Genomic DNA, 12,089 nt, shown 5'->3' on the forward strand with positions numbered 1-12,089 from the left:
TATGGGTGTGGATATCTTATGTGATCTAACAAAATAATAGTGCATGAAATATCTGACCATAGTATAAGATGTATATTAGGACAAGGGTTCTCTAGTTGTGCATGCGATGACACTATGAATATTACATGATTGTATCACATAGCTATTGAATTTAATATGTAACCCTCGATGAACCATTAGTTGCAGATTCGATAGAGATATATGAGATGAAGGGACCATACGGTACGTTAATCATAACCTATTTGTTTTTGCAGGCACTATCAGCGATACATAGGGAATCATGGGGTGATGCTACTAGATGCTCTTACCATGATTCGATGAGTTTAATCAAAAAATGATTTCTTACATTCTCATGATCAACTGTCGTGCATGGAATGGGGTAAATTAGGGTAAGTCCGAATAAAAGAAAATGTCCTGAATCACAAAGAGTTGTGAACACACGGCTAGTTGTGTATCTGAATCACTGAGGATCAAACAAGCACTGGATCATTTGCTCCCGTGGTGACAATAAATTCAAGGAGTTGTATTTATATAAAATTATGAGATAGTAAATTCAAAAAGTTGAATTTATGAAAATTGAGAGTTTAAAATATTAAACTCAAATGTTGAATTTATTAAAGATTAAATTAAATGTAGTGGAAAGTATATATAATATGTTTGTAGAAGTACAACTCAAACATACTAAATAATTAAATTTCTTGATGTAATTTAATATAATAATTAATTAAACTAGTTGAACTAGTCAAATTAATTAACTAAGCCCATTAAATTTAATTAAGGAACTCTAAACCTATAATTAAGAAAACTAGGTTAAGGGTTCAATATTTAGTAAGGATGCCACAAACTCTAGCCTCCGTAACATGCAATTTTTAAAAACTCTCATCCACAACACGTCTTTCGGCCAACTCAAAAAGGGTTTAGAGTTTGAGCCATTAAATAATTTTTTTATCTCAAACGATAAAAATCTATTCTATGTTTTCTAGTGCAATTTAGAAGAGAAGCAAACGTTTTAGTCGGTAACTTAATGGGAGAAAGAAGATTTCAATAAGATCGTTCCTAGGGACTTTTACAAGAGTTATTTCCATCAAATATATAGTTTCATAAAAATGAATGATTCCGTCCAATTTTTTCTCAATTGATTTCTCGTTACTACTCCTTTGAGTCGTAAAAGGTAAGGATGACAGGATTTGAACCCGTGACATTTTGTACCCAAAACAAACGCGCTACCAAGCTGCGCCACATCCCTTCAATTGTCACGGAATAGTTGGTGCTAAGTTATTAATTCACTAAAGGTATATTTATAAACACCCAGTGAATGCTTAATTTTTTTAAACCATACGAGTGTCCAAAGACGTTATTTGAACGTCAAATTAAAAATTTTAAAACTTCCGTTGTATTTTAGACATGAGAAAACCGATTTCCCAACAATGGTATCAAAGTCGTATCGTATGGTTTAATTTCATGTTAAGTAATTTATTTCTAACCATACAAGAAAATTTTCAGAAAATTGATGCACCATTAAAATCCAACCTGGTTTGAAACACGGTTGGATTTTAATCCCAAAATCTGTTGAACGTGTTGTGAATCGAACCAATTCCGATATTCAAATTGAATCATAATGGTTTATTGAATTTTGATATGGAAATCCGGTTTGGAACATGTTGGATTTTTAATTTATTAATTGCAGTAATTTTGGTTTTTTAGAAAATAACCAATATTAGTTTATTGTTTTTCAAATTTTTTGAGTAGTTTGTTTTATAAGTGTCACATGTAGTTTCTTAATTTAATAATTTATAGACTTACTTTTTTTATTTTTCTTTCTTTTTTTGCAATAAATTTATAAAAATAAAATTATATTTAAATTGTCAAATAAAATTTTTTAAATTATATTTAAATTGTAATGAAGGAGCGAGTAACTTAATTAAACTAAACTAAAATAAAAAAAAACATGTACTCGGAAAAATTTCTTTAAAATGTTTTATATCATTAATCCAACCAAAATTAAGAAAACAAAATATAAACTAAAAGATAGTTGCTTGAAATCCTTTTACGTTTACTCCATGGGCCTGACACTTTTCTTTATGTTTGGGCCGTGATGGGTTTTGGGCTTGAGTTGGGTCATTCTAATTATCCAATTTAAAATATAGGCGTACTTTCAGCCCATAGCTCATAAACATGACATAACAAGGAGCCATGCTTCTTCAATCTTGTTTCTTTTTTTATATTTTTCTTTTTCCAGAGTTTTGACGTCACGTGTACTCAATCAAAATCATCAATTCTTACCCATAAATTTTGATTAAAAAACCCATTTAATTAAAATTATCAAAATACACCCAAATATATGAGCACAAAATGAACTTATCATTGTTAAATAAATAATATTTTATTCAATAAAAAAAATTAATTACCAATTGATTTAAAATCAGTCCATTCCAATCTGGTATGCTATCGTACAGGTTTGATTCCATTATTTTACAACCCAAAATCGAGCTGCTGTAGGGATGCCTATACCATAGTTTTTTCATGATTACTGAAAGAAATTTATAGGAAGACCTAATGTTGGAAATTCAGCAATCGCTTATGTTAGAAGATTGATCCAATATATGATGTTTGAGCCGTTATATTACTTAAAAAAATTAAATTATTTTACCATCACAAGTTAAAGTTTCTGGTAAAAACCTAAAAGTGTATTAAAATCTAAGGGTGCACTTGGAGAGATGGATTTGAAATTCATGGATTTCGATTAGTTTTTATTGTTTATTATGAAACAATAAATCAAATCTTCAATTCACATCTTACTTATTTACACATTAGTAATACGAAATAGAATTAATTTCAAATGACATCATTATTGGAGAAGTTGAAATTCATCTTTATTAACATGAATTACTCTATGAATGTGTAAGAGCTGTGTTTAGGGATGTAAATGAACCAAACCGTTTGCGAGCTATTCGAAGCTCGGCTCGATAAAAAGCTCATTTGAGTTTGTTTGTTAATCATATCAAACCAAGCCCAAGCTCGATTTTGAGCTCAAAAATTTAATCAAACAAAGCTCAAGCCTAAGGATATTTGTCTCGTGAGCTCGCAAACATGTTCGATAATAGGCTCGCGAGCTCGAGCTCGGCTCGTTTAGGTGGCTCGTCAGCTCGGGCTCGTGAGCTCGCAAACATGTTCGATAATAGGCTCGCGAGCTCGAGCTCGGCTCGTTTAGGTGGCTCGTCAGCGCTCGAGCTCGGCTCGTTTATGTGGATCGTAAGCTTGAGGTTGGCTCATTTGTTGAGTTGACAAATAAAAATATTAGTAGTAATGTCAATGGAATGAATTGAATACAAGACATGTTTGAAAAAATGATGAATTCACACCATTTAGTCACAATTACATTTTTAATCTTATTTGCATATCATTATACTAAAATGTTCTTTAAAATACAATAAATAAAATAATTAACAAAAATACATCAACTTATCCTTTTTCCCTAAAAATTTACATAACCAAGTCATATACAAGTTGAGTAACTTTACTATTAGTCTATGAAGGTTAATTAAAAATTTTACATGCTAAATTGATATGCCATTTGACATTAATCAATAATTAAAGTTAATTATGTCGAATTCATTTCATAATGATGTGCTGTCTTCGATCTACTACATTTAATGAATTAATTTACATTTTTATGTCTAATTTAAGAATTAATTTACATTTTTATGTCTGATTTAAAATTAGTTTATAAATATATTTAATTTTTAACAAGCTCGATTCAAACTCAAACTTAAACTCAAACTCAAACTCGAGCTCAATTCTATGTTTATCGAGCTCGAAAACGAGACGAGCACAAGCCAGGCTTGTTAAACATGCTAAACAAGCTATTAATGAATCAAGCTCGAGCCTGGCTTGATTAACATGCTAAACGAGCGTTTAACGAGCCGAGCTCAACATGCTAAACAAGCTATTAATGAATCAAGCTCGAGCTTGGCTTGATTAACATGCTAAACGAACTTTTAACGAACCGAGCTCGAGCTTTTCTCAAGCTCAGTAATTTCAATACAATCCGAGCTCGAGCTTGATAATAGAAGCTCGAATCGAGCTCGAGTCTCAAACAATTTTAAACAAACCAAGTTCAAGCCTGATACTGTTTGGTTTGGTTTGGATCGTTTACATCACTAGCTGTATTTGAAGTTTATAGACTTATTTTTCTAAACAACCAATCTATATTTGAAATCTATGTATTTAAGCTGCGTTTGGTAGGAGGATAAGATAAACTAATGATTAGTATGTAAATAATAAAAAAAATGATTGTGATAGAAATGTAATATATGATGTAAAATAGTATTATGTTTGGTATGATTTTTAAATATGAGATAATTTTGAATTTTATGATGAAATGACAAAATTGACCTTTTCTTTATTTTTTCTTCTTTACTCCAACGACGGCCCGGAAACAGAAGTCGGCGGTCGGCGGCGGGAGAGTAGTGATAGAGGAAGGATAAACAATCCTATGGGATAATGAGATATTATTTAATCACACCTAATACAACATAATCATTCATAGGAGTGATTGAGTTGGTTAAATAAAAATCGTACCAAATATTGGATTAGTTGGGTTTATGATCCAACCAAACGCACCCTTAAAATCTATTAATCTAAGCACGACATAAAAATTATGAACACGTTGTTGATAAGTCGTGATAATCCTAATCAAGGTGGCGTGCCAATGTGAAAATAATTAAGGAGAAAATTTCACTCAGCCGTCGTCTTTGATTGAAATTTATTTATATTTATTTGACTTTGCTAACATAATTAATGGTGTCGGAATTGTTCGCGACTTCCTATTACTCGAAAATACAATGACTATTAATTGTTGTCCATTGTGAAAAGTCAACAAGATCCTTTTCCATTTGGAAAATAAATGTGATTAAAGACAACAAAATAGATATTTTATACACAAATAAATTATAGTCATTTCACGAATGAATTTGAAACGTCTCTGACTTTCAATTTTAAAATTTAAATAAATAATCGAGAATTTTTTTATATATAATTTTTTTTTTAATATTCGAAACCATCACCACCTAAATACTTTAACATTTAAAGTATAAAATACATAAAATCCTGTAAATTGTTAATCATAAAACGTAAGTCGACTTAAAATAATCTAACAATTTAAGCTTCAAAATCAAAAATAAAATTCCATAAAATAATCCTCAAAATTTTATTAAACTTTAAATATTAAGCTAATTCGGAAAATAGATATTTGTCTATCAGGAGTGTACTGTCGGACCCGATCCACTCAAGCGTCAGCGCCTCCCTCGATAACATCCTCACCTACAAACATTCAAACATAGTGAGTCTAATGACTCAGCACGTCCAAACCGTAACTAACAAATAATACGTTTACATGCACATGCACTTAAAATCATACTTTTAATTAAAATAAACTGGCAGAAAACTTGTAAGCATAAATAAATCATAAATTATTAAATCATAAAGTCTTTCATCATCATATATCATTTTGAGTAAAGTTTGATCTTTCAAAGTGACTATCATTTATCCTTCAGCCTTTGTTCGATTGATCAATCTATAAACCAAGTACCTGGGGATGGGACGTCAGCAACTCTCGTCACTGAGTCGTGGCCAAATATGAAAATACGATTGTTGGGCTCTCTCTGGGGCCTTCTCCTGTAAACGTGCTCCCTTTGGACATTTTCCCTCACGATATTCACATTTGTAAATTCACCGTTCGTTCTTAAAACGGATCCCCCACATATCTTCTGTGTCACAGTCAATTCACATCCTTCAAAATATTTTCTCTCCTTTTATTTATAAAATATCGTTTTCTTCCAAAAATCGTAAAATAACATTTCTTTTTTCCGGTAAAAATCGTATAGTTATTGCATATATCATAAAATATCATATTTTCAACATAAATATTTTAAAATATCATTTAGCATGGATTATGATTATTTGGGATACTGCCAGATCTCTCGAATTACCCGGGATGTAAAATGACTATTTTACCCTTGGACCCCGAACTTTTCGATTTTGATTTTTCTTACTTTTCTTGACTCGAGCCTATCCCGAACCATCATATAAGTTTAAATTTGACTTCTAATATTTTTCTTAGATGTAAACCCGAGCCTTTCGATTTAATGACCTAATAGCTAAACCGTGAAGCGTTTTAAACCCGAATAATTTCAAAACTTATTATTTTTTCTCAAATTTGAAACATATCTTAATCGTTCCTAGTCTACCCCCGTGAACCATCCTCCAGCTCTCGTGGTCTACAGTTCGAACCCCTTTTTCCTTCCCTAAGCCATGATCGAACTGTCTTTCTCCCAACAAGCCATCGCACGCAAAACTCTCGAGCCACCTTGGACCAGACCGCGGCTAGCCCACCAGTCCCCCTTCTGGACCCTCACCGACTATCCTAGACCAACCCTATCCAGCCGCGCAGCTTCTCCCCGCCTAGAACCCGACCCGCGGGCGCCTAGCCTTTCCTCCTTGCGGTTTGCGACGGCCCCTCTCATCTATCCCCAAGTCCAGCCACCTAGAACTCCTTCTATCCTAATGACGCAGCCAGCACCAGGTTGGGACCATGCCTTGGTCGAGCCACCTCCCCTAGTCGATCACACCATCCCAAAACCGTGCAAGAAAACCCTAAGTTCTAGCCTCCTCAAAGCACGACTCCTTTTGCATATGACCAGCCATCATCCTACCCTTAATCGACACTTTACCCGTCACTTAAATGTCTCGTATTTGCAGCATACCCTTTAGGAATCAAGCATTTAAACATTTAATCATAATAAATCATTTCATTTAATTATTTAAAATCAATTAAATAAAATAAATAAGCAATTTAAATAATTTTCACTCATGTGGTTTACGTGGAATGATTTCTTGGACGTTACACAATTTTATAAGATATATCTATAAGACCGAGTGCTTATCGCTTTACCAAAAGCTATAGCTTGTGGTAATGGTGCAATTTAAATAATTTAAACCGCACATCAGTTCAAGCACCACGGTTCGATCGTTCTACCAAGCAGGGACAATTATTGCACTCAACAATCTCTCTCCCAATAATTGCACTCCTTGCAATCAATGGGAATCGAACATGTGACCTTAGCTCTAATACCAATTGTAAGACCGAGTGCTTACCGCTTTACCAAAAGCTATAGTTGATGGTAATGATGCAATTTAAATATTTTAAATCGCGCAGCAGTTCAAGCACCATGGTTCGATCGCTCTACCAAATAAGGACAATTATTGCACCCAACAATATCTCAAATCCGACCAAAATCATGAAAATATATCATTTTTTGACAAAATTATTATTTTTTACGATAATTATAGATTGAATCAACTCGTCTCACGAAAAGAGAGCTACGCTTCTTTATAAAGGTAACTATTTTTGTCTATATTGTGATAACGAACTTTAGCAGCTGTCGTGGACGAGTTCTAGCCATTGATTTTGTTGCTCAAGAATTCATAATTTTCAGACATGGAACCTAAAAAACAGCTAATCCGACCAAGGACAAGCCCTTCATAAAAAAAAAATTACTCGAGAGCTATACGCATTTCTATTTATTTATTTATTGCAAAGGCTTTGGGTCACCTTTAAAAAAAAAAAAAAAAAAACCATTCCCATTATATCATTTCAGTGAAAAATCTATCCAGGAAATGCAATATCTAAACTTATTTTTCATTGCATTTAAAGTTGGTTCTATCAAAATTAAATATAAAAATCGATAAATTATAAGCAAATAATCAATAAATTCATATCTCAATAATTAAATGTGTGTTCAGCCTTTGTATTCTTTTTCTACTATCTTTGACTAACCTAAAAAATGTTTCTGCATTCAATGGACCGGCATGTATTTTTCGGATGAAATTCGAAACAAAACATTGAAAATTTAGAAAAATATATATGATATTTTAGAAATAAATATTTTAGATATGACACTAATATATGATTTTTAGTACTCAAACGTGTACACCAAAATTTCATATTAATGACAAGTCACATGAAAATTTGATATACAACCTTGAAAATTATATATTAATATATGTTATTTGAGTACTAAATGTTTAAAATCTGACACTAATATAAGATTTTTTTAGCACCCAAACATGTACAAATATTTTGATATTAATGGCACATATTTTTCGGATTAAAGTTGACACAAAAAATTAAATATGTGATATTAATATATGATATTTCAGTATAAAACATTTTAAATCGGATACTGATATATAATATTTGAGCAAACACACAAGTGTAGTAAATATTAATATTAATATAATTGTTCCGAATTTGTACTCAAAATTATATCTTTTGTACCAGATAGAAAATAATTTGTTCTTTAATATCATATATATGTTCCAAATTTCAATAATTTGAACCGAATTTCATCTGAAAAAATAATTATGAGCCCAAGGAGTTCAAAAGTATTTTTTGTGAAAATCGAGTACTCAAAAAAAAGTTACGGTATGACAAAAACTGAACACATATTTAATTATATTATTAAGGATTTAAAAACAAGTCTCTCGATGGATTTTTAATACGTTTGGACTTTATCACTGTTTGTAGTAATTGTTTTAATAATTTAGTAAAATAAAGTAAAAAATGAAAGGGTTTATGAAACTAAATTATCACGCTAACCTTGTAGGCGTGATAAAATTGTGCAAGCCACGCCTACTTTAATTAAAAATAAATAAAGTTGTACGCCCTGGTCACTTTGACCTAGGAACGTGTAGAATGGGTCAAAGGCTACAAAGTTACCGCCTAAATAATTATTCGGGTACATTATTATACTCATGTGCATCACTTTTTTTCCTCTATAAATCGAAGATTATGTATCATATTTTTTCTTCATTTCCTCTTTATTCACCTCTTTACTCTTAAATTTTCGTAATTTTGAATTAATTTATTTCATCACTTCATTGCAATTTTTAATTAATTTGATGTTTTTTGTGTTTTTTTAGGGAAATTTTGGTTCCAACATCAATATAAAGTATGTATACTAATATAGATTTTTCATGTAAAATATTAAATTTATAAATGAAATTATTATTTATGTTAGAATATTTTTTATATGTTAGGTTAACTTTTTGTGCACTTTTAATTATTACATGTTTTTTTAGTTATTATTATGTTGGAATCAGAATTTCGGAGTTTGACAAATTGAGCGTTTGAAGATTACAGAACTGAGAAACTCAACTGAACGTAACTGAACTGAAATGACTTGAACTGAAGTTGCCCGACTGATAATTAATGCGCTAAACAATCGAAGACAACTGAACTGATTAAAGCTAACGGAAGCTGTGTAGCGAACTGAACTATCAGTTAGGACTGATCAATTACCCAGTCAGTTCATCGAATCGGCTATAAAGTTAACTGATAAATCAGCTTGACACGTTATCAGTTAAAGAGCGTAGCCAACAACCGACAATTTGTACAAGAGCAANTAAATCAGCTTGACACGTCATCAGTTAAAGAGCGTAGCCAACAACCANTTATTATTACTATATTCGATCTTTTTAGATCAGTTGTGCTTAGAATAATATATCAATTGCGTACTGATAAAATTGTAAAGATACTAAGAGTTTCAGTTTGGCAATGCTTAAGACCAAACTTAAGTGGATCATTGCAGCTTCTGTAATTAATCAAAGTCTTTTAGTGAAAATCCTATCTTTGAGATAGAAGGGGGTGACGTAGGAGTATTTGAAGTCTCCGAACATCCATAAATCTTTATGTTCTTTATTTCTTAAGTATTCAATCTGTCTTTCAATTTATTTCCGCACTTTAAGTTAACTGATCGACATTGACAACAAGATTATCGAATTCAGTTTAGTGATAAACTGATTCACCCCATTGAAAAGATTTGAAAATCGTAAAGTGTTTATTCAACCCCCTTCTAAACACTTTCACTCACCTAATCGATCCTAACAAGTGGTATCAGAGCACTGTCAATCTTGTTTCTGAATACTTTCTATGTTTACAATCTGATTACCATGTCTTCTTTCAATAAGATCCCCATGTTTTCAAGAAAAGAATTTGATGGCTGGAAGATCAGAATGCAGGCTCATTTAGCTGCACAGGATGATGACATGTGGCACGTCATAACTGATGGAACAATGAAAATATTGAAGGCAAATATAGCAGTTGCCATAACTGATGGAGCACTCCATCGCATCGAGAAATCACGAGAAGAGTGGACAACTGAAGATAAGAGGAAAGCCAACCTGGTTAATGTGACTAAAGATATTCTGTACAAAACCTTGGACAAGGTTACATTCAGTAAGATCAAAATGTGCAGAACAACAAAAGAAATCTGGGAGAAACTGATCCAGTTATGCGAAAGAAATGAGCAAACTAAAGAGAACAAACTCTCAGTCGTGGTATAGAAATTTGACATCAAAATGAAGACTGGAGAGTCAATGAATGAGTACGACAAACGAGTAAGTAGCATTATCAATGAACTGAATGCACTTGGGAAAGCGTATTCAAATAAAGAAGCTGCGTTGAAGGTGGTTCGAGGTCTTCCCAAAGAATGGGATGTAAAGACGATGGCTATGAGAGAATCGAAAGACCTGAATAAGGTATAATTACATGACTTATTTGTTGATCTCAAAGCTTATGAGTTCGAACTGTAGACAAGAGAAGGAGAACCTTCAACACCAACAGTCACAGCTGCTCTAAGTGCCATCAAACTGGAACCAACTGGTTCAGTTGAGAAGACTGCAGAACAACTGAGTAATGACACGATGCCATTATTTGTCAATAAATTTGGAAAATTTATAAGAAGAAATCAAAGTTCTTTCCAGCGACAATATCAGAAGAACAATTCAAAGGAAGAGCCAAATTCTTGCTACAACTGTGACAAGACAAGACATTTCATTGCTAACTGTCCTAAACCAAAGAAGGACAGCCAACATTCAACTGAAAAAGGAAAGAAGTCAGTTGAGTTCAGAAGACGAGACAAGAATAATAAAAGATCATTCAAGACATGGTCAATGATGCACAACTGGAATCAACTAGTGAACAAGTATTTGATTTCAGTTCAACTTATTTTACACGAGAACTCATTTCTACACTACATGACATGGTCAATGAGTATCACAAGCTTGCTCTTTCATTTGAGAAAGCCAAAGCTAAGCAAACTGATCCCCAAAACAATAAAACTGAAACTGATGAGTCAGTTGAATTGTTGAGTATAAGAAGGGAGATTGCGAAGCAGAAAGCTGAAATGATTGAGAACCAATCTTTAATTCAGCAGTTGAAAAATGAAATTTCAAAACAAACTAATCTGATTCAAGCATGGAACAAGTCATCAGTCACACTAACTGAAATGCAAGGTTTAAAAAAATCAGTTACTGACAAAACTGGTTTAGGCTTTAATAGAAATGATGAAACCTCTGCAAGTGATACAATGCAAAGTTGAATGAGCACAAAGGAAAGTATATTAACTTTGTGAAATCAAGTGTTGTAAACGAATTCTCAGAACCAAGTAAACCTACTTTCCAACCGATGGAAAACAAGAACAAGGCTAAACGTTACAGAATTGGATATAGCCCCAAGAGTTCAACTGATTCGCGAAGCTGGTCACCTAAACGGTTCAGCTATAAAAATCAGTACTCTAAGGATGTCTATTACAATTATTACAACTGTAAGCCAGTTCAGAAGAGATATCGAATGAAAAATCAGTTGGAAAAGGTTAAAAATCATATTGTTTCTTCTGCACACAACACACCAAACACACACAAGTCGAGAAAAATCATTTGGAACACAGCAACTGGAAATTCAGTCAGACTGATCCAAGTCTGGGTTTCCAAAGGAGTAATAATTTTAGGACCAAAATAGATGTGGGTACCAAAATCATTTTTTTTGTGTGATTGCAGGTCATAGGTACATCAACAAAAGAATCAATTTGGTACTTGGACAGTGGATGCTCGTGACACATGATAGGGAATGCTGATTTTCTATCCCAACTAATTCAATATTCTGATCCAAATATCAGTTTTGGAGACAACTCTAAAGGTAGAACTTTGGGTAAGGGTAAGCTTATCCATGGTAACATTATCATTAATGA

The 12,089-nt window shown here is 32.5% G+C and overlaps 1 protein-coding gene and 1 non-coding gene across 2 annotated transcripts; one reads left to right on the plus strand and one right to left on the minus strand.

Moving 5' to 3' along the window:
* Positions 1–1,172: 1,172 nt before the first annotated feature.
* TRNAP-UGG (transfer RNA proline (anticodon UGG)) lies at positions 1,173–1,246 on the minus strand. Its single transcript has one exon. It is a non-coding gene; the product is annotated as a tRNA-Pro (tRNA).
* An 8,765-nt stretch (positions 1,247–10,011) lies between these two features.
* On the plus strand, positions 10,012–11,441 carry LOC140985850 (uncharacterized). Its single transcript, XM_073453802.1, has 4 exons — positions 10,012–10,287; positions 10,405–10,599; positions 10,654–10,955; positions 11,060–11,441. Exons 1-4 carry the CDS (start codon positions 10,012–10,014, stop codon positions 11,439–11,441), a joined length of 1,155 nt encoding a protein of 384 aa, XP_073309903.1.
* The last annotated feature ends 648 nt before the right edge of the window (positions 11,442–12,089 follow it).

Source organism: Primulina huaijiensis, chromosome 10 (assembly GCF_012295235.1).
Source record: "Primulina huaijiensis isolate GDHJ02 chromosome 10, ASM1229523v2, whole genome shotgun sequence".
NCBI lineage: Eukaryota > Viridiplantae > Streptophyta > Magnoliopsida > Lamiales > Gesneriaceae > Primulina > Primulina huaijiensis.